This window comes from Wasmannia auropunctata, unplaced genomic scaffold (genome assembly GCF_000956235.1).
Source record: "Wasmannia auropunctata unplaced genomic scaffold, wasmannia.A_1.0 LD336090.1, whole genome shotgun sequence".
Taxonomy (NCBI): domain Eukaryota; kingdom Metazoa; phylum Arthropoda; class Insecta; order Hymenoptera; family Formicidae; genus Wasmannia; species Wasmannia auropunctata.
The window spans coordinates 2,176,389-2,200,697 of NW_012026800.1; the positions used below are offsets into that span (position 1 = coordinate 2,176,389).

Sequence of the window (24,309 nt, forward strand, 5' to 3'; positions counted from 1 at the left end):
ATTTAAATAAAAAAAAAAAAAAAAACTGACAAAATAAAAATTTATTTTCTCTCACCTTCTCCTGAACGTCCTTGGGCACCTGTTCCGAGGACTGAGCCTTTTGCTGAGCAGAATTGAACATCTTTTGGTGGGCACGCTTAAACTCTTCCATCAGCTAAGAAAAAAATAACAATAAAATATCAATTTGATCATTGAATTTTCGAATTTAGTCGACGGATTTAAAAATAACGCACACAATGCAGCTATTATTCAGTTAAGGATTGCACGCGAATTATAGACTATTTGTATATGCGTAACTAATTGCCTGTACGTAATTGCAAGCATCTGACCTTGTCGTGTGTGACTTTTTGCTCCTGCGATCTCAGAGCTTCGGGATTCTGAGGCTTGCGATTGTCCGGAGCTCTTTCCTTTGGCGCTTCCGCTTTAGCGGCATTGTTCATCCTCTGCAAGAAGAAAAAAAAACAATACGTGATAAATACGTGGTGAAACACGGGTGTAAATAAATGTAGCGATAAGTTGAAAGTAATTAATTATCAAGATAAATTGAAAATTAAAAAGTATAGCGATATCTCGTGGAACGTAATTTGTCCTAGACATTTCTAAAAATGTATCTGTACGGTAAATATCAAGAAATCATAGTTCTAAGAAAAACAATTTCAATGTAAAGATGACAGATCATCCAGATGTCGATCGACAAAAGATTAAATTAGAAGAAATTTAAAGATTAGATTTTTGCGGCACATTATATCTTATTATATCTTAAGTACTTCACAATTGATAATACTCATTGATAATGCTCATCAATTTCAATCGCAACAGACACGAAGAGATCATAAAACGTGAAAGATATCGCAGATAAACGGATTAATCGCAAAGATATCGTTGCAAAATAACGATTGGAGATTAAGAAATTATGAAAACTTCACGTTCAACGTGAGGGAAGACAAGGAGCGTCCTGATTGCGATTCGCGCGATAATAGAGCATTATAAGAATTGCGTTGGGAATTACGTTTCGTGTTTGCGCTCTCGAATTGTCCTCGCGGTTTAGCGATCTTATCGCAGAAGAAGATCCGCGATACGCGATTCTATTTTCAATGCTCGATCGATCTCACCTGCTGCGCTCGCCTCTGCAACTCCTGCGTGATGGCGGTGCTCAGATCGGTGCTGGCGATCGGCGACATCCTGGCGACGTCCTTGCGCGGCGTCGCGTAGGTGGCCGTCGAGCTCTCCGTCGTTTTGCTGGTGACGCTGCCGGATCCGCCGCCCGCGGCCGATCCATAAGAGACGGTGGACGCCGGCTCGCAGGACGACGTCGACAGGGACGACGACGTCGACGCGGAGTCCTTGCTGCAGGACGACTCGAGGCTCGACTCGGTCTCCGTCGAGCCGGTGCTGCCCATCGACATGGTGCTGCCCATTTGCATGCCCATGGCGTTCATTGGTTTGGTCTCTGTAACGGTAGATACACGGTGACCCGTGACTGCAATGTGAAACATCAGAGAAGCGGATGATTCTCTCAAATTCGAGATTTTAATCTCTATTTAAATATCGAAAGGTATATAAACGTAAATCAAATAGTACTATTATTTATTTAAGAAAGTAAGCGTAAACATATTTACAATTTCTATTATTTATATAAAAAAGTGTAAAAATATTCTCAATTCTTTTAACGAGAGACGAGATGTAATTTTATTCATTAAAAGAAGGCCGTGAAGAACTTGAAATATCTATGTTTTCGAACGAAAGCGCGACAGCGGAAAAGAGGACTTCTTTCAACTTGGCGCTCGAGCGCGAACGCGGTCAGTTATTATTCTAACGATGCTGCGAGGAAAAGCCGTCAAACCTGCTGGCCATTTGTAAGGAAGCGGCGGCGGAGGTGCAGGTGGACAAACCGACTGATGCACCTCTACGGTCGTTATCGTCTTCCTCTCGGCCTCGCTCGGTCGCTGCATGAGTTGCAGGTCCGTCAGCCGATTGCCGACCGCCTGGACGCCGTTCTCCTGAACGCAGAAAATTATTCGCGGCACGTTTAACATATCTCGCTCGTATATTTAATTAGACCGGCTTATCCGATCGGCTAACGAGGCAACATTTTAAAGATGAGAAATGGCGCAATAATGAAAACAGATCGCGTGGCGAATGTGTATATGTAGATCCTCCTTACTTTGGAGCCATGGTACATGGGCAAGTCGTCCGCGGGCCCGTCATAAATCACGTCCTGCTGCCTCGCGTTATCTCGCCGATAGGCCAGCCGCCGATTCGCCTCGTCCCGCGGATTCGCGTCGAAATCGTGCACCTCGTAGTCGATCCTGGGCGCCACGGGATCGTAAAGCGGCTCATTGTCGATGTCATCATCGTAATTGCCGCGCGGATTGAAGTGATACTGCCCGCCCAATACAGGCCGGTGATTCTGGTTCTGGTTCGAGCTCTGATTAACACGAATCACGGTTGTGTTATTCGGTTTACGCGACCATTCCGGCGCCTAGAAAACGGTCAAATTAAATCCCAATGAGAGAGAGAAAGAGAGGCGTTGCATCTCTCGTCTTTTAAGCGGTCTCATACCTTGAAAAGCATGTCGAATTGGATAACAGAATACATAATTATAATAATTATTTTATTATTAAGCGCAAAAGTTGGAGAAAATTAAGCATTTTATTTAAAAGAAGATTTAAGAGAGTCCAATAATTATTCCAATGGTTATTAAAACGATTATTTTTTACACAATAAGTAGAATTTAATTTTAATTTATATAAAATTTAATTTCTAAAGATGCAATCAAGATGAATTTTATACAATTAATGCGATTATTCAAGAGCGGTTAATGTAATAGAAATTTTAGAATTAACATAAACATTCAAGTATTCGTTGTACACGTTCTGCTTTTCTAGAAATAATAAACGTGTTGTTATTCGGTGCGTAACGGTAAAGGCTGATAAGCTACTGCAACCGCTTGTTATCGCGCTAGAACGCGCTGCCAATGGTACTAGTATTAAAACAACATTTCGATAAGAGGTAAAACAAATCGAGGTAAAGAAGATATGTAAATTTAGATTTTGTAAATTAAATCTCTTTGTGAATTGATTCTCGAACCCTAATAGAGCAGAATTTAATTCATGCTGTTTCCTTTTCTACAAAAGCTGTTAACAAGAAATCACTTTGAAGAGTTTTGCATTGCGTATATATATGTATAATACAGAACATAATCAGATAATCTAGCTTGCAATCCTTTACCTGATCCACGTGCGCCCACTCCGAGGAGGAACTGCAGCTGGTGGTCGACAGGGCGAGCGGACAGCACATCCTACAACACGTCACGCGCGGAAATCAAGCGGGGATCTGTCCGATTATGCAAGCGAGCGTCCGTGCCGATTTCTAAAGAACGGAATTCGCGGGAGAACACGCCGCCGCGCCGCGGGGAGAAACACGAGGAACAGGATGAATGTTTATATATACGTGGCGGCAAGGAATTCGCGCCGCGGCGGACTCTACGATCGTTATCGCCGAGTGTCCTATTAATGGACACCGACTTTCTCCCGGTGCAAATTCATTGATGGCACTCGATAACGGTTGGCGACCGCTCGGAAAAGACACGCGTGCATAACGCGTACCGCATGCAGGCGATTATTGTAACCGGCAATATTAATCGATATTAACGTCCGGCAAGTTTAACGATTCGTTTCAAACGTAATTAATTAAACGGAAACGGACTGATTTTCTAACAAAATAATCGAAGTAACCGATCGCAACTGACCTGCCGTTTCGGTTGCAGGCGTCGTCGCGCGGATACCGCTGGTGCATCCTGCCGTCGTGGTGGTGATGCTGCGGCGAGGACGACGGGTTGTTCTGATGCTGGGGCGGCGGACTGGCGGCCGCCACGCTGGACGTCTCGGAGTCGTAGCCGCTGGAGCCGCGGGTCCACAACGGCTCGGGACAGTCGTAGAGGTGACTCGGGGACGTGGGCCGTTGCACCACGAGGTCGAGGATTGCCGAGCTGCGCATCACCTCGATGGCCCGCTCGAACGGAAGATCGGTGAGTCGTTGCCCGTTGCACCAGATTATCACGTCGCCGGCCTTCAGGCCGGCCGCTCGCGCGGGACCGCCTTCCCTCGTGCCCTAAGGGTTCGCTTTTTATAGGCAAAACTAATGGCCCCGTCCGCTCATTTCGCGCGCGAGCGTGAATAGAATGCGAACTTTTTATAAAAATGTCAAATCCCAAGCGTAAGAGTTCGCAGTAGACGAACCTCGTTACTTTACTCGAGTCTACTTCAATCCATATATCTTGATTTTTAATATATATTTATATTAAATAAATAATTTTATAATGAGGTTTATTTTTTTTTGCAATAGATTAAACGCGTCTTCCGTTCTTTTATCTTACCCGAATAATTCCTAAGAAGGATTTTAATTGAAGTAGGATAATCTTCGCGATACCAAGGGAAAAATCTCAAGAATGTCAAGGCGCTTTTACATGCGACATGACTATGTCCAATTAGGATGCTATTAACCTGAACGGTGAGACCAGGTACGATGCCTCTACAAACACCGCAGCCCAGGCGACCCTTCTCGCCGACGAGAATCCGAATTCTGACTTCTGCGCTCGGCACACCGCCTAAACCAGTTTCGTTGTACTGCAGCTGCTGTTGCTGTTGCTGCACCATGTGCCAGGTAACCGGATCGTTTGGATTGCTTTACAAGAATCGTAAGCGATTTTTATAACAGAGGATGTCGATCGAGAGAAAGAGAGAGAAAGAGAAAATAGGGAAAGAAACGCACGTACGCACGCGCGCCCAAGGTTTTAATTAAATTTCGATACTTACTCTTTTACGGGTATCATCCCAACGCCTGCAATACAAATCGAAAGTCATAAATTTTCGCTATCAGCGACGAGATAGAGATTATTGCAACACGCCGCGCGTATTACTGTTATTAATTATTTTTCATTCCGATCAGCGAGGTCTATCTCTCTACGCGGCGCGTTACAATGAAAGTTTACGCTTCGAAGTACTATATATATACTTCGCAGCAGAGATAATTAAAGATGGGAAACGAGATAGTTACTTCGAATTTTGAGAACCAGGACTTGCTGATTCTTCGCAAGGAGCGCGACCTCCTGGTGAACGGCGTCCTCCACCGGGTAACCGTTCACCCTCAGGATCTGATCGCCTACCTGAAAGCGACAGGACGAAAGCGAAATTGTTAGGCCCAACGCGATCTCTTTGCAATTTTCATTTAGTTAGCATTACAGAACAAGTCACACAATCGTCAAATAATATAATATAATATTGGAAATATATAAAGATAAAGAAATATTAGAAATAAATAAAATATGGAAATAATCATAGATAATTGTAAATTTAAAAAAAAAAAGGTACTGATTAGAGATAATTACCCTCAATCCATTTCTGTGAGCCTCGCCACCCGGCTGGACGTCGCTGACGTAAAATCCGGCGGCGTACTCGCGTCCGCCCCGTAATGAGAAACCGAAGCCGGCGTTACCGCGACGCCTCAGACGTACGTTTCTGGTCACGCCGATGACGGCCATCCTGCCGCCTCCCGCCGGGTTCCCAGGACCTCCGCCGGTCGACGATCCCGTGCCAGCACTTGACGCGCTAGAGGAGCCACCCGACCTGTCGGTGTCGTAAAAAGGACGCATATAAATAACGTCGTTTCCTAGTACCTTGCCAGGTCGAGCATAAAAAGTCGGTGAGAAAATTCAATTACCTTTTTTTTTTTTTTAAGAGCTTTCAATAATTCAAGAGTGTGGCCGAGGGAAATTTCGAGGCTTTATTATTTCAAAGTACTTCAATTAATTTCGCAAAATAAAAAATATACTTCGTGTAAAATAACATCTTTTCATTTTATTCCGTGTATTATTGAGACATATTGCACATGTTTATTTGTTTTATTTTATAAGTTTAAGATAAATATTTTCTCGGCACCGCGGCTGCATCGTCGCGGTTTTATTTTGCCTTCGCTAGCAATTGTCTTCGCAAGGATTCTCATTTTCCCCCCCTCGCTTCGATGAGCGAGCGGACGATTCCGTACCTTTGTTCGTCCCCCGCCGACCTTTTTCCACCGCGCTGTGAAATTAATGACCACACCTGGCGCGAGGAAGGAAGGCGAGCTGAGGAAGCGAACGTGGTGGCAAGGTGAAGGAGTCGCGAAGAATTCCGCGCTCGAAGGAGAAAGAGGAAGACGGACGGGAGAATGACTCGGGGGGGGGGGAGAGCCGAGGAGGAGGCCGAAGGGGGACACTTTGCTAATGACGCCGAGAATCCATCTTCCGACGGACATTGAAAAGATTGCATGCGACATGAGGCGACAACGCGAACGCTGTAGAACACCGGGGACGACACCGGGGATGACACCGGGTAAATGACAGTCATTAAGTCCCTTCGGGAGAGGGAGGCTGCTCCAAATTGGTTTGGAGGAGGCTGACTCAAGAAGGTCGCCTGCAGCGAGACCTCGTTCGAAGGGTTCTCCCCGTATTGTCATCTTCCAGCCGTTCATCCCACCGTTCTTTCTTCGCGAAACAATGTCTGGCTAAATACCGGAGCTCTCTATCGTGCTGCACAGCGGATCTTCATCGGGCGTTCGGAATATGAATTTTTGGAGCAGACACACAGCCGTGAGAACGCACGTGGAAATCGGATAGTCGCGGATTGCCGCGCTCGGTCGTGGGATAATAACTATTTACTCCGCGGCCCGCGCTGACATCCCCGGAATCCCGCGTTGCGTAATAACGGCGTGGGATAACGCAATTTTATTTTCGCGCGTTTAATCGCGCACCTTTTTTATGTAATGGGGTCCCCCCCCCCGGGAGGGCGTTCGAGCGCGCCGGCGACGATTAGGAGAAAGAGAGAGAAAGAGAGAACAACTGCAGCGTTCAACAAAAGTCAAATTGCTACCTCGTGCCGGAAGATCTATTATGCAATCGCGACGGAGGCAAGAGAGAGAGAGAGAGAGAGAGAGAGAGAGAAAGAGAGAGAGAGAGGGAGAGAGAGAGAGAGAAGACAATAAGTGCACGTGGCGCGCGGCGTTCCTCGCGGGCGTGGGGACGCGCCGCGCCGCGACACAACGCGCGCGTCCGCACGGAAAGACGTACCGTTACGGTCGTCGATATCACCGTTTGACGATCGAGCCCTGAAAGTGTTACACGACTAACGCAAACACGACGCGCCGTGTAACGTACACACGTATATACGTAACACCTTCTTCCTCAGGCCGCGTCCGTCCGTCCGACGCGCCCGGGTGACCCGCCCGCGTCACGATCGCGATCGTCGTCGTGATACACTCATATGCACGTATTAATCCGAGACTCGAGATTCCGCTCACGAACTATGCTAATTCCTCGTCGCCTCCCGAGGGTACAACGTGTCGAAAGAGCTAACGGGAGAGAAAATTTCACCGAGGAGGATAGCGAAACGTACAGAAAAGAGGAGGCTCGAGGAGACGCACACGATCTCTCTTTACAGTCAAAATCAGATATACAGATACACTTACATGAAAGAAATTAACCAAGAAATCTCGTTCGAAATGAAGAACTCATTGAATAGCGTTACACCTTTCTCACGCCATTGTTTTCAAGTATGAGTTACGACGCTCTCGGAATTCGTCGCGATTGAATTGACTGACGGTACACGTGTAAAATGTAACAGGACATTTTTCTGAATCATCGATTACGAATTCTGCTCGCGTCTTATGTTAATCCGTGTCGAAGGGACGAGTTTAGGTCGACCGCGGGACAGCCAGAGACTCGGAGAGAGCCGGGACGTTCGAGAGATGCGTTTCGTTTACTTATATTACTACAAGCTTCATACCGTTCTCACCGTTATCGCGGCGATCAATTTTTCTTATCTCCCACCCGCGTTCGCGCGCGCCGCGATATTTATTATTGCTATTAAATTTCTGCCCGTGCATCATGGTAATAGCATGGTAATAGCGAGGCATGAAGGATGGCGAGGAACGTCCAGCTCGCCGACAATGCGGAGAAAGTTGATGCAAGGCTGCAAAGAACACGGAAAGGCACGCCCTGACGACGAGTGTTCTCGTCCTTTGCGGCTCTCATGACCGTACCTCTGGCGCTTGTATCTCGTTGCACGCATATTGCACAAATGGAAAGTAAAAAGTAAAATAATGTTTTTAAGACCCAACGCGGCTTTTAGGTTCCCCAAAGTCGTGATTCAACAAATGAGGACAACTTCAATCTTCTGGGCGTTTATTCCTGGTCGCGCGGTTTAGCAATCTTCTGTGTTCAAAGACTAGAAATCTTTATATATTTTAACGTACCTTCAAATTGAATTGAATTTAAATTAAAAATATATACATCTGCTTTCTTTTTTTACTTATTTTATTAACATGTATTTAGAAATAGGAAATAGAGATGGATATAAAACTTAAAAAAATATATATTCTTACTCAAAACATTTTAAAAATTAGTAGCTCTCGAAACTGAAGAAGTTACGGAATTTATTTCATTGTGTTTCTCTAACGACGCTCTTTACATTCACTCCAGGTACGTCCGAGCGATGTACACGTGTTGCCGCGAGTGCCTCGGTATCTAACTTTAGAACTGGTAGCAAGCAGTCGAACCAGAAGTTGACAAATTGTTACCAGACGTGTTTAAAGTACCGCCGGCGATTCGCCTCACGGTCTTCGTAACCGCGTATCAGCTTATACGGCTAATCTCCTCTCTTGAAACGGATTATCGCCGCGTGTACAGCACGCACGCACGCACGCACGGCGGGACGTATGTCGATTTTTATGTCACGAAATTAGTAATAAGCCGTTCAGGAATGTCTGCACGGTTTCAAACTCGTTCTTCTCAAAAGCATTCGTTTCGAACCAGTTTTGCAGAATGAAAAGGCCCGTCCCGAACCGGGTCGGACTTGCGTAACGCGACGCCGGATAGCAATATCGAAAGATGCTCAATAATGAGGGGTGGGGGGGGGAAGGCATTATTATTGTTTAAACTTGCACCGTTTTAAAAAGTACAATAAAAGAAATGCCGCTTGACGTTACCATAAAGATGATAAAATCTTATCGTTGGCTTAGAAACGTAAACAATTATTCTTTTTATTTCTCAAGCACAATGGGATATTAACTTTCCGATTTCTATTGTATTATTATCCTTCTTCATTGTAAAATCACTGAATTGTTTTCCAACGCGATTTCGACTTCGTCTACAAGTGAAAATAATACTGGTTATCGTAGTCTGTGTCTCGGCTGTTCCAGTTGACTCGAATCATTATGGAATCCACGCTCCGATGCTTTCCAACTGGAGCAACTATAGCCCCCGTATACAGTTGTGGAAGCAGAACACATGTTACGTAGGTATTACAAGTTACAAATTGCACGTTCAAATATATAGGACCTTTTCTCTAACTGCGTCACAGCGAATCGCTCCAGTTTCACGGTATCGATTCACGAAATTCATGCCTACACGTCATCCGCTATAGCTTTTATTATGTCCGTCCGATAAAGGATTTCATCGTGCGCGAGACTCATGACGATCATGCAAATTTCGCGTGCCGATGCAATGTCGCTCGTTTACAAGAGGAGGCGGGGTACGCGCGGGACGCGCGGCGGCCGTATCCCTCCGAGTAAATTTCATTTTCGTCACGGCCGAATTGCCGGCTTAACTATGCACGGCCGGTGCCTAGAACGGCGTGAAGTCGCGGAGTAAGAAAGAGAGACGGAAGAAATCGGACGTGTTTCGCGTTTCTTCCCTTCACGCGCGACCGGCCACGTTCCATTCGATCCGGGGAATCCGCGCACCTTCGATCGATCGAACGATCGATTTACTCTCGCGCGCTGTCTGGTCGTTGATCCACACCGGGCTTTCGCGGTTTCCGATCATCGACCCCCTCCCTCCCCCCCCCTCTCTCCCCCGGTGGGGGTCACGGATTCGTGTGACGTCGCGCAGCAATTTCTGCAGAAGGAAGAAAAAAAAATGACAGGCTCTATCCGACGCGAAAGAAAGACGATAATCCCTCGATTTATGATTAACGATCGTTCATGCGAGGCAGATAAAATCGGAGCGAACGTTCGAATTCGACAATCACGTGTGTGCCGACGTGATGTCTCGATTGTCTCCCTTTTCTCTATCGTTTTAATGGCGTACACGAGGAGCTCTCTATTAAAAATGACGAGAGCGTAGCCCGCGGTACGCGCTTTAATGAAGGCAGTTTCTTGCGATTGATTTAGAAAGCAAGAAAAGTGACACTTGATCGCGGCCGATCCGAACCGATGTTGTCCGTTGCCGATGATAAATCGTGCGGAATATCGAACATAGGGAAAGTCCCACAGTCGCGCGGGATAGGGGGAAAAAAAAGGCGAATGGAACTACTCGTTTCCGGGATTCTTTTTGATGCGTTAACGATTTACAATCCTCGTTACAAGTTTCTTTTATGCGCTTGTCGACCGACCGAGCGAGCGAGAGAGAGAGAGAGAGAGAGAGAGAGAGAAAAGTCGCGAACGTCGCAGAGAAAAAGATAAGAAGCACGGAGCTCATTGCCGTGTTTGCGGTGAACGGTAACGGTGATCATCTCCTGACAGTAAAGTTTTCAAGCCCGTCTCTCTACTCTCGGCTCGGTCTCTTCGGTATCCGGCCGCGGCCGGACTTTAATGCGGCACAATGCCGATAGGATGGTAAATAATTTCTTCGTTGCGGCTAACGGTATACTCGCGAGAGTTCCACACGCAATAATTTCGCGAGCGCTCGCTGCCCGATCGCGCATCCCCGCCGCCTTCCATCGCCTTTCTTCAGATCAACTAAGTATTTGGGAAATATTTCTGCAAGGCAGGCGCGCGGACTCTTCAAGCGTGTCTTCAGGCGTGGCATCGATCTATTATCCGCACGTGAAATCCCGTCTACGCCAATTACGTCGCGAGAAAAATACGGAAATGCCTGTATAAACATTCAGATATGCGAGGTATATCTCAGAGAAGGAAATGACTCAGCAATGTTATTTTTTAAATCCACTTTAGACAGTCTATAATTTATGTCGGACTTCAGGAACTCTTTATAGTTTTATATTCAAGGGAGAAAGAGAGAGAAATAATTGTGTAATTATAAAAGAAATCTGTTTATAATTTTGTATTCAAGAACTACAAATATAAAAGAATTTTGTTTGTATTGTTATACATTATTCGAACATATAATGTATTTTAATATTTTAATAATTTAATATTTAATTTATATAATAATTTTAATATTCGTATAATGCATTTTAATATATTTTCTATAAATGCATTTCTATACATGTATCTTTAATTTTCGCAAATGCTTCTCTCGCATTAAACGCGGCACAAATTACAAGTGGGGCTCTCGTCGTAATTCTGAACGCGAAATTCCACTTGTAGAGAGATCGTCTAAAGTGGACGCGCGAACGATTCTAATTTACTGAAAATGAAATTTAATTTAATGAGAATGAAATGGACCGCGCGCGTTTATACGCGGCCGTTCCGTCCATCAGAGTAGATTGGAAAACGGCTGGGCCGAACGCGGGGTGATTTATTACGGCGGAATCGCTAGCCCATCAGATGGAATCGCGAATGATTTTTTGCCGAGCTACTTATGGAGTAATTGCATAATGTTACACCTTATTAAGACCGCGCCAAGACCGTTCCCCGCGAGGAGGCATGTAGGTTATACAACGGATATTTAATTTCTCGGTGTTCCATCCGTTCGTCACGTAAGCCCGCTTATCTAAAGTGCATCGTAATTTCCACTAAACCTGCATTTTTTAGCAATTAAGGCAACACCTAGCGGCAACGCTGCGAAGGCCTGTGTGTCTCTCCGCGCTGAACTCTTTTTTTCCTCCCTTTCTTCCCATTTCTCACGCCCATGTCCGGAAAGATGCGACGCAACGCGACGCGACGCGACGCGACACGGAGATCTCTTTGTACTGCAGCGAGAAAATACAGTTAAAATATATACAAGCAAAAGCCGGTCCGATTAGCAAAACGATCATCGCGTAACGGTCGGACGATATTTATTATTAACTTGTTGTTACGCTGACTAATTAACTTGTAATCGGCCGTGAGATGAATATTCGCGGTAAATGACTCATCCCACCGACCGTAATTTGCATCAGCGATTTTCAGTCTTATATAATATTCTGGGAGCCCGATTTTGCTCTCTGCAAAAGTGGGTCGTGCTTATTTGTTATTAATGTACAAGGTATCTCTTTCGCTTTTCTTTATTGCGATATCACGAACCTTTAATTAAAATTGAAAGTCTTAATGCCCGCATGAGTTCCCGAGTTATGATTAATTCGCACTGTCAATCCGAGAGCGACAGACGCAAATTGCAAAATCAGTAAAAAGTTCAAAGGGCGAGAATTTTGCAAATATAAACGAATTCCATTTGTAATTTTATATACAGGGAATATATAACTGAATGCATCTTACATTCAAGAAATAATATAAAATTAATCATGTAAAATTACAAACAGAATTTTTTATATTTGTTTAATTATATTCTCAAATATAAAATTATAAATAGAATGTTTTATATTTGTAGAATTATTATATTTCTTAGATAAAATAATAATACAAATTTAAAAAAAGAATTTTATTTGTATAGTTATATATTAATTAATTTTAATTTTGTCAATTCAAGAGCGATAGATGTAAATTGAAAAATCAGTAAAAAGTTCAAAGGGCGAGAATTTTGCAAATATAAATGAATTTCCTTTGTAATTTTATATACAGGGAATATATAACTAAATGTATCTCATATTCAAAAAATAATATAAAATTAATTATATAAAATTACAAACAAAATTTTATATTTGTTTAATTATATTCTCAAATGTAAAATTATAAATAGAATTTTTTAAATTTGTAGAATTATTATATTTCTTAAATAAAATAATAATACAAAAGAATTTTATTTATATAATTATATATTAATTTTATTTTTGTCAATTCGAGAGTGTTAGATGTAAATTGCAGAATCAGTAAAAAGTTCAAAGGGCGAGAATTTTGCAAATGTAAACGAATTCCATTTGTAATTTTATATACAGGGAATATATAATTGAATGTATCGTACATTCAAGAAATAAGTAATATAAAATTACAAACAGAATTTTTTTTATATTTGTTTAATTATTATATTCTCACATGTAAAATTATAAATAAAATTTTTTACATTTGTAGAATTATTATATTTCTTAGATAAAATAATAATACAAATATAAAAACAGAATTTTATTCATATAATTATATATATAAATTATATATGTATACATATATTAATATATATATTAATTAATATATAAATATATGTATATATTAATTTATTTTAATTTTGTCAATTCGAGAGCGATAGATGTAAATTGTAAAATCAGTATAAAGTTCAAAAAGCGAGAATTTTGTAAATATAAACGATTTTCGTTTGTAATTTTATATACAGGAAATATATATATAATATATAAATAAATATATATATAATTAAATGTGTATTTTGTATGAACATAACTTTAATATGCGAGTGAATATTTGAGTTAATATTTTGTTAATGTTGGTGTGCTTAGATTCCAATACATATATGTAGAATTTCGTGTCAGAACTTACGATAGAGCTCCGCTTGTAATTTCGTGTGCTGCGTAATGCGAGAGAATTTTACATTCAAAAAATAATATATAATTAATCATATAAAATTAATTAACATAAAATTACAAACAGAATTCTTTTTATATTCGTTTAATTATTATGTAAAATTATAAATAGAATTTTTTACATTTGTATAATTATTATGTTTCTTAGGTAAAATAATTATACGAATATAAAAAAAGAATTTATTATATTTTATATAATTATATGTTAATTAACTTTATATTATTAATCGTATATTTCAAATTATTCAATCAGAATCGATTGGTCGAATCGACATCGAAATTAGGTATTTCTAGCGAGATAGTGTATTGTACATTCTAGAATTTCTAACTTATATAAATAACGTAATTTAACATATTTTATATACATGTACGTGTTTCAACTTTCCAAATTTCTCTCGCATTACGCAGCACACGAAATTACAAGCAGAGCTCTGTCGTATAAGTTCTGACAAGAAATTCTACATAATGTACATATATTGAAATCTAAGTAACATTAATTAACGAAAGATCACTTGCGTATTAAGCTTATGATACGATATCCATACAAAATATCCATCCCGGCGAAACGATAACTTATAATTTCCATCAATCTGAATTCCGTACAGATAAATCACGCGAAGGTACCTGTGCTTCGACGGAACCGTCGCCTCAATGCCTCTCGGTCGCCGAATCGTGTGAAAGCTAATCCTATAATCGCCAAGTTGGTGGACACACTTGGTTCACAGAGTATACGACACTCGCGTTTCGGGACACAGCTACGCGACGCCTCGACACAGATCAAGGCAAAACCACAGAACGTATAGAAAAATTCTCTCGTAATCCATTCGAACGTATTTTCATTCGGCCCGTGTTGTTGTTGTGTCGCAGGTGACCCGGCCGTTGGCCGCTACGCACGTCGCGCCTGATCGCGCCACGCACCGGGCGGCGCGCGCCTCGCGCCACGTGACGTCACGCCGAGTGGCGCGATGGTGGGGGGCGGCCGCGCGCCGGCCGGTACGACGCCGGCAACGCCGCCGCGCAATGCATTACTATTTCGGGTACGGCACGGGGCGGCACGGCGCGTCGCGCTCGATGATTTCCTCACATTTTCTCGCGATGATTGATCGATGCGGCCTCCATGATCGATTTCTGCGATGCGTAGGTATACCGGGACGACATCTCCGTTTCCTGAAGTAGGTATTTTGCGCGAGATAAGGGAACTCAGAGAATTAACACGGATCGCGAGAATGAATTTGTCGCGTTCCAGTCGCAATTGCTGCTTTCTTAACGACGTACGTTGAGCGCACGGGAAGGCTTATTGCGACTCGTCGAGTGTGCTCGTCCGTAACATGCATATTTCCGCGTTTATTCGAGGTAGTATACATCACGTAGCACGAGTGAATTAGTCTAATCTCTCGATCGTGTCGCGAGCGTTCGTTCGATTCGCGTCGTGGCGCAGATCACGGAGTGAAGGGCGCCACATTCGATCATCGGCGCAAATGGCGCAGCAGTCTGATCTACGAGCGATAATCACGACGCGTTTCATTACAGCCGCGGGATTTTCAACTTCATCACGTTTAAGATTTGCGCATTACAGACTCACGGACTCTCAATCGTATCTGAGCGATTCGCTAGCAATGAGATGCGTACTTCTCGCGAGAAAATACGTGCAGCCGAAAATCTATGGCGCGCGAAGCGCCACCGATGCGTCACGCGACGCTGCGCTTTCCTTCGCGTCGCGGATAATAGAACTCTAATTCCACTTGGCGTCTTATTGTACGTAAAGTTAAAGCGATAGTTTTGACGTGATAGCATACGGTAAATGTTATTCGCGCGAGATAGCGATCGTCCTGAGACCGCGCGCGCATTACAATTCTCTCTCTCGCGAGATGCGTGAAGTTGCAGCCCGCGCGATTCACCGAGTCTTTCTTGCGCCATTAATTTGTACACGCGCCGTGTCGCCGTGTTCGCGTAAAGTTGTGACGACCTCGAGCAGATCGTATCCCTGCGTTATCCTGTCGTCTCTCTCGCTCTTCGTTGTTGCCCCGTGATGCAATAAAATAAAGTCGTCGATTGATCGCCGGGAGTGTCGTGCAAAGTGTCGCGCGCTACTCTGATAATTAGATAATTGCTCGCGCGCGTAATTAGCTTCTCTTTCGCGACCGTTGTGTATTAGTGCAATGGACCTGATCTGAGAGGAAGTGGAGGCCTAGGGAGGCATCGGGCGACGACGGAGCAACCCTGTGGTGAGCATCCTTTTTATATTACTTTGTGAATAATATATATTAATTTTTCTTCTGTATATTTGAATCGCTGTGAATTATTCGTGCAAGTATCTGCAAGAATAATTTGTATATACATAATAAAAAAAAGTTTCTTTCTACACACAATTAAGTTTACGTTCGGAGAAGATTTTCCCGCGGAAATTATATAATCTTTCATTAAACATCTGCTTTTAAAAGACGAATAACATATTTGTATAATGTATGCAAAATTATTATTGTTTTTTTATTATTAATTGTTAATTGTGTCGTTCGAGTACTAATTTGGATTTCATATTTGTGTGTTGCAGGTCAACATGGCATTACAACTCCGTTGTTGCGCATCGTATCGGTGAGCGAGAAATTATTAATGCTTATCTTAAATCGAGGTATGGACTCGTGAAAACTGTACAAGATGTATGGTGAAATGTATATGCAGATATATATAATATCAAGTTGAGTACGTACATTACAAATATGTCAAATTTTACAGATTCCATTACCTTAAGACATCTTAATATAGATGAGCTAGAATATTACAAAATATAGATATTTAATCCTGGAAATCTTATTTATTTGTCGGTTTATCGTGCATATGAGAGCAAATTTTGCACAAAAAATATATTACTTCCAAATCTAATAGGAATATCTCACATTTCTCACATTTCTTGTCGAACATGTTATATATTTTCAGGTAACGCAGTTGAGAATATACCATGAAGATACAATATATTAATAATATTTGGACAATTTTAATATAAAGTATGGTACTTTTATATTTGATATTTCAATACTTAGAAATAATTTCTAGCATTTCATATTTAAAGACGTTTATTATATTTGATTTCTTACACAGATTATTATAATTAACTTAATTAAGTCATTTAATTAAAGTTTATTATAGAATTTAATTCTTAATGTTTCAAATATTATATAATTGATTACATTTTCGAATTTATTATTTAAAGAAATAATGACACATAAAATATAAAAGAAGGGAATCAAATAAAATTACAGAAATCAAGATAAAATTACAAATAAAACAGTGCACTTTTATAAGCTTTTTATATTATAAAAATTATAAGTATCTTTTTCTTAAATATCTCTATGGTAAATTCACATCCCGTGGACGATGAAAAATGGACCAACATATAGCATTGAGCCACTCGTTATATTATCCCGCAGAGTCACGTGATACTTTGGGGATATTAATCTGACATATAATAGAGAAAGATATTATAATTAATAAGTATGTTACTTTATTTTTCTTCTTCTCGTATAATATTTTTAAGGTGAGATGATTTATCTGTTGGGCTATTTTACATCTCTCTCCAGGATTAAATTTTTATAAACTAATGTAAGAACGCAATAGGTACTTGGAATTTTTTTCAATATGTACGTAAATATAGAATAATATAATAATAGAGGGACAGGAATTAACCTCCTTATCATAGTAATACATTCGAACAACTTTATAAGACGTTCATATTATTCTACTTTTTGTTTTCATAGCTCATCTATATGCATGTTTATTATATGCTCGATTTTATATTAGCGGAGTTTATCCTTTACCTATACAAAATCATATAACAATCTCAAATAAATATTTTGTCGCGAAATGGAAAAAATTCTGTATACAGATTTTATATAGTTTATCAGTGTTGATCTCTCAATTTCATTTTATTTCCCGGGAATTTAAATATTTCTTTTGCCGCTACTGGAATGATATTAATATCTCATACATTATGTGGCTTTAATAAATGCAATAACAATTATTATGCTCTGAGACGCGTCTATCATTTTTTTTAAATAATTATCTTGAATTTGTTTTCTTTGCGTTTCATATCGTAATCTATCTGTGTTTGGAACATACTTTTCGGTCGCGAGCGAGATCGCACGCAGGAGTGCCAAACACATTTCTGTATTTATTAAATGCGATTGAATGCAGATCACCCTAAGTTTGTATCTTTTCGGCTTATGAAACGGTGGATTCACTTTCGCACGATCGGCGAACGGCGGGGAAGAGCGCTCGCGGCACACACACACACACAGATCGTATCTGCGGATCAATTTATGCCGTGAGCCCTATCGCGGATAATTAAAATCTTGTCGTTATCTCGATCGTTATATCTGAACGACGTTGCCGGGCGTTCCGTACTCCCATAACCGTCCCGATTTTTATCCGGCCGCGAGCGCTATAAATCGTGTGTATACTCGTAATGATAGTCTCGAACTATGCTCTCGAGAGCGCGAGAGCGAATCTCATCGGGGAAACCCCTTTGAAAATAAGTCAAAGGGTATAAGGCTCCGCTAATAAGCCGCCGGTAGTTTTCCTACGAGAACTTTTTATACCGGCGCGCCGCCGCCGGTTACTCGGTTCGAGGAGAGATTCGCTGCTAAACTTCTCCGCGTGCCTACGTATATACGTTACCTACACGTAAATTCGCGCGAGCGAGCGGCTCGAATTTTAACAAACGTAATAAACACGCGATGCGAATAGGCGAGAAAATAGTTCAGGTGGAAAGGAACCGGGCGGGTTCATTGACTCGCGACGGTAAAGACCTCACTCCTTCGTATTCGCGGGTAGGCGCGCGCGCGCATACACATACACACGCGTACCGCGCGCGCCGGCGGCGCGTATGTAAGAAACGTGTGTGTGTGCATTTCGAGGAGATCGATGTGTGTCAGCGGGTCAGCGACACCCATCAGCGGCGCAGTGATATCTCTTCGACATTTAACTGCCGGCTACCGCGAGCACAAAACATCTCCCATCTTCGACAGGCCATTAATTATCCAATAGGACTGTTGACTTTACGACGTGAAAAATTAATTCTCCTTACTTCGTACTCCTACTCGCTCGAAGGTCCGAATTTACATATCTTTGCTATTAAACAGCTCCCAGCTGGACTATTTATAAAATTATCTCAAGAACTTATAGTAGCTCAACTTACCGGGGGAATTTTTTCAGTCGAACAAACATATTTTTTGACTGAGTTCCGCTTGAATGCACACGTGAATATAAATGTACTCGATGTTATCGCGCCGCGCAGATCTCTTGTATTATTTTATCTGAGAACGAGTTATTTGTCGCGACGGGGGTTGTTGCGACAAGAACGTTGCACCATTTTACGCGACGTCGCGTCGTCAGCGAAGGATTAATGTAATATTACCTCTTCGATGCACCTCTCTCGGCACCGTCGTCGTTTCGTTCAGCATATGGTACGTGCAGTGCTCGTGTCGAGGCGACGGACACATGTCGTTTAAATTAACATGCAATTCCGCGGCTTAATTATGCGGTTCGGCGATATACGAAAGAAAAAGAACATCTGTTATGTCGCGAACAACCGCAACGTTCCTTTCGAGCCGTTGGCGATCGGCAATTTCGTAGCTATGACCGGCACACTTCCCCGCGTTTCTTCGGCGTTTGCCCGCAAAACGGAATCGTACGCGTATATGTACGAGAACATCTCTCTACACGAATAATCGTGAAGCGGCCCGTTGATTATATTAATCGTGGGATCAATTCTGGGAGGAGTGTGTGTAGTTTCTTAGAAGCGCCCAGAAACTCGTCTAATTACGCGCCGTACCGAAATTGACTCGAAAGTAAAACCGTGCCGTAGCGCGGAGGGTGGGGGAAAGGGGTGCACGCGGAGCACGCTCGAATACAATGGCATTATTACGCGTATAATGGTTTATCTCCATTTTTTCTCTCCTCTGCGACCTGTAAACGTATAAGCGCGATTGCTCCCGTTTCTCTCGCGCTAATTACCGTCCTTTTGCAGCCGTGCCACAGCCGACTTTGGCACGATCCATTGCGAGCGGATTGAGCACGTTGTAGACGAGCATTCCGCTAAATTACGGACCGAGAAAATCTAGAGTCAGATCGTAAAACTCACGTCGAGAAACGATAATAGCAGTGCCCGGGACAGCTTCTAAATTGCAAATCGTATATTTTTACGTTCAAGTTTAAACACGTATCGTTTGATTTTCTTTAATTATTCCGTACAATCGTGATATTAAGCGGAGCTCAGTTATGATTTATTACATGAACAAAGTGGGAATATTTCAAAATAGTGTCATAGTAATATATAAAATATTATATTATATTACAACAATTAAGATTAACTGCGCTTCAATTACCGCGCTATAACTCTTATTAGCCCTTTTTTTCTATTTTTATTATTTGACAATATTTCATATATTACTAATATAAAAATATGAACTGAGATTTAATTTAAATTAATTTACGAGATAATTAATTCGGTATCAATTGCCGACATTAGTGACTCCCTCGAAAAACGTTTTGCGATCGAACGGATGCACCGTCCGGTCGTAAATAAGTTTTCTAACGTCGGTCTAACCGCGGCGGTCGAGCATTATATTGTTTGGCGCAACTTACACGCCATTACCTCAATTCCCTATTGCAGGTTTTCACCCGCGAGGAGACGTTTTTGCGGGTGAAAGTCGAAAATTCGCGCGGCGGGAGAGGGACACGCTTGATTAGACGTTATAAGTTGCGATATGCGCGCGCGCGCGCGCGCGACACTGTCGCCGAAGGCGGTATACCACTGCTGCCACGCGAGAAGATAAAGTAACGCTAATCCTCCAGCCCGTTGCATTACACTTGTTAGCTAACCCGGCTAATTATTCCCCGCGTAGGAAAATTGCACGTGTAGTAAACTGTAGGAAATACTACCTGGAGCACTATTCAGCGAACGTTATAATTCTATATACCCGGGACTAATTATAATTCAGTGATTACCTTTGCCGTAACGCCGCCGCGCAAATAGAATCTACTTTTTCGCAATCACAATTCCTTTCTGAAAAGGAAGCTGCAACTGAAAAACCGATTCGCCAAGCTGCAGAGCCATTGCGTCGTTGCATAAGCGCCGTCCAATTAAAATCGTGATACCTTTAGCGAGTGCCTTTCGGATCGGTGGAGTTGAGAAAAATTCAGGGGGTCCCAAAAGAGGGTTAATGCACCGCACAATTGACGGAAGCCGGAATTCTCTTTCTCTTCCGTAATAGCCGCGACGTGTCTTCGTCTCCGAACGATTACCGCCGAGGATTTCACCGCGCGTATATAAGGATAGGAAAGTTTTCAGGCGTCAATTCGTTAATCCGTGTCCCTCGACCGGCAGGTAGTACGCAGTTACACATACACACACATAAACCCGTGAATAATCGGTAAGCCCACGGGCTCGTAAACTCACGGCGTTACGTAAGGTTGCACCTTTCGTGCGTGTGGGTGCCAATATCTGTTTACTACAGCACATAATGTGTAAGCCGTACAATCGCCCGAAGAATTCGATTCACCGTCGGATTCTCGATTTATATTCAAGATCAATGGTCCCGTTTCTTAACTCTGTTCAAGCACCTGTAAGGTGTGAACGTTCCATTCCCTGCCTGGAATTCCCATTTACATTTTTCAATTAAAAACTGAACTTTTCGCACGGAATTTTTTAAATGATATCGAAAGTATTTAGGTAAAAGAGAGAGCTAAATAACGTAACTATTTATTGACATTTAAATTGCAACACGAAAAACCGCTATACTCATCAATTTCCTACCGAGATAAAAGTAACGCGAAATACCACCGATTTCAAAGGCATTGTCGAGTAAAAGGTACAGCATCGAATCATATTTCCGGTTATTGCCTCGACTAGTATATTGCTTTTACTCGTCGATTTCCTCTGGTAGACCTATATACTTTTTCCGTGAATGAACTCGAGAGATATACGCTTCTTATCAAGCATCATATATCGTACAACATTTATATCGCGCAGATCATTTAGATCGATCGATCGGCTTTTTAATGATTTAATCGCGCGCGGAAACGGCGCGCCGCCGCGCGACACGCGAGCGCTGCACCTGCTTTCACGAGCAAAAGAGAACACGCGGTTGTTTGCACGTCGTCGTGGATCATAAACGGCTACCCGAGAGAGGTAGAGGCGCGAGCTGACCTTTAGCGGCGCTGATTACTTCGGAAACATTGCACCTCGCTTTAGTAAATTCAACGGATCGTGCGACTCCCGGGGATCGCCGACCCCGTTTCCTACCTTGACGCAGTTATTAAGACTTTTCGCACGGCTCGACCGCGCGGGCACGTATGTACGTGCGCGCTCTAATGTTTCATTCGCGTGATTGTGATACGTGAACAGAGTGTCTCGAGATAAATGGAGATTTGTCCAATATATCTGAAACAAAACTTCAATCTCTCCCGGCAAAGATTTTTCTCTTCGCAAATCCTATAACTTTTCAGCGTTAAATATTTGCGACTAAATCTATTTTAAATAGAATCAAAGACAACTTGAATTTTAAAAAACAAGATTTCTTTGCTGCATCTTCAGCGCGAATTTCTTTACTTTAAATAAAAATAACTTAAATATAAAAAGAAAACAAAAATAATTTAATTGCTGCAATTTCAGTCGGCGCGAATTAATTTACGATATCCGCGCGTTTGGGTCATTAATAATGATAAAACGATCAATACGATTTTTTCTTTTTCTTTTCGCAAATCCTAACTTATCAACATTAAATATTTGCAACTAAATCTATTTTAAATAGAATCGAAGATAACTTGAATTAAAAAAAAACAAGATTTCTTTGCTGCAGCCTCAGTCGATGCGAATTAATCTGTTTTAAATAGAAAATAACTTGAATTAAAAAAAAAACAATTTCATTGCTGCATCCTTAGTCGGTGCGAATTAATTTACGATATCCGCTTCATATTTGGATCATTATAATAAATAATAAAACGATCGATACGATTTTTTTTTATGTCGGTGCTTAATATTAATCCAGATTAATCAAGAAGAATTCCAAGTGGACAAGCTAGTAGTACATTAGATTGCGGTCGGGCTGGGATGGAAGGGGAGAAGATAAGGGTCCGACACGGCTGAGGGTTAAGGGCTAACCGAGTTTTCGCTGGCAGGTAGCCGAGCGCGATCGTAAACTTATAATAATTGGCTCTCCGCCGCAAATACCATTCGGCCGGATCGTCAGAGCTGAGACCGGCTTGCGCTCCTGCACGATCGAAGGCGTTATCGAAGCGCGCGGCGCGGCGCGCGCTGCGAGGCGAGGCGAGGCCCGCGCGTTGCATCGTCTCGCTCGCGAGAGATAACGATGTTTCTATTCCGCGCTAATGCTGCCGCGCCGCGAGTCGCGATTTTTCAACGACCTTTCCCATGACGTGCGCGCGCGCCGTGGTATTTGTTCAACCTACGGATAAATAATCGGCGCGGTATACGCGCCTATATATCGGCTGCATATAAGCGCCCGCCCGCGAGTGCTCGCATCTACAGGATGTCCCACAACTCGCGATCTTAATCGCGATAATCGCCCTTAATAATCTTCAATTCTCCCGCTGCTCCGAACGCGACCGTATACTTTCGCGAAAGTATAGGAGCCCTAATTAATCGAATCGAGAGCGATTGAAAGAGCGAATTGAAACCTCAGACAATCGAGTATCTTTTTTTATTCTTCCATTTCTAATGAAATTTATTTTATCAGAAATTTAATTACAAAAATAAATAACGGATGATATTGTTCTGTAATCTTATTGATAAATCAACTATAGATTCGCGCTGCCATTCTATTTTTTTTTTTTAATTTTATTTTTTGATACACCCTGTACCCTCGATTACGAGCGTAAGAGTATCGGCGGAGGAAGAAGGGGTGAGACTGTGTGTTTCTACCGAGGCTGGGTTCAGATGCGACGTAACCGGCATCGCAATCCCTAATTATGCAATGCTCCTCTTCTTCTTCTTTCAGTGCGCGCGAGCCTCTCGCTTCGCTCGGCGTGAGTTTTCTCACGCACCTGAAGTTCCGAACGGCGCGTATGTACGCGACTATCGCGGCATTTCCAGGCTGTCGTGCAAAGCGCCGGGGTGCTATTTAGAAGCATTTCTGCGCAGCGCGAGAGCGGCGCGAGTCCCATAAACGATTCGATGTGAAAACGGTTCCGATTGTTACCTAATGTGAACAGTCTCGGATATACGGACGCGGTGGAGCGCCGATTGTTTTCGAATCCATTCGTGGCTTGAACTATTTAGAGAACTGCACAAGTAAATTTAAAAAAAAAAGGAAGAAAGAACTCTTATTGCCACGTTATTAAAACATGAGATATGACGAGTAAACAAATAAAAAACTAATTACAAATTAAAATGTTTCCGCATCGCGTGCGACTTGCCGCGTCTAGCTCTGCACTTGCCGGCCGTGATTTAACGAAACACGATCGCTATCGCGTGCGTGTCCCGCGTTATGCACGCTGAAGTCGACATTGGCGCGTGCACAAGGCCGTCCCCGTGGAAATTTCCGCATTATACACATGCATTTCGCGAATCGAACTGGCGAAAGATTCCTCTTTGGGAATTATTCCGAATGAAGTCTTCTCCATGTGGGAAATTAATTTTCGCTCGACGAGAGCTTGTCGCGCGTAGACC

The 24,309-nt window shown here is 42.4% G+C and overlaps 1 protein-coding gene across 1 annotated transcript in view; it reads right to left on the reverse strand.

The window, feature by feature from the left end:
- Positions 1 to 24,309, reverse strand: part of LOC105447887 — a 40,829-nt gene that overhangs the window by 4,741 nt on the left and 11,779 nt on the right. The window contains exons 2-14 of the mRNA XM_011686151.1: positions 9,864 to 9,884; positions 5,390 to 5,627; positions 5,059 to 5,167; positions 4,818 to 4,842; positions 4,506 to 4,686; positions 3,752 to 4,113; positions 3,232 to 3,301; positions 2,165 to 2,482; positions 1,983 to 2,000; positions 1,844 to 1,934; positions 1,113 to 1,450; positions 330 to 443; positions 68 to 154 (exon numbers count right to left, since the gene is read on the reverse strand). Of these exons, the coding sequence (XP_011684453.1) occupies positions 68 to 154; positions 330 to 443; positions 1,113 to 1,450; positions 1,844 to 1,934; positions 1,983 to 2,000; positions 2,165 to 2,482; positions 3,232 to 3,301; positions 3,752 to 4,113; positions 4,506 to 4,686; positions 4,818 to 4,842; positions 5,059 to 5,167; positions 5,390 to 5,627; positions 9,864 to 9,884 (1,972 nt within the window). The remainder of the gene's footprint in view (positions 1 to 67; positions 155 to 329; positions 444 to 1,112; positions 1,451 to 1,843; positions 1,935 to 1,982; positions 2,001 to 2,164; positions 2,483 to 3,231; positions 3,302 to 3,751; positions 4,114 to 4,505; positions 4,687 to 4,817; positions 4,843 to 5,058; positions 5,168 to 5,389; positions 5,628 to 9,863; positions 9,885 to 24,309) is intronic.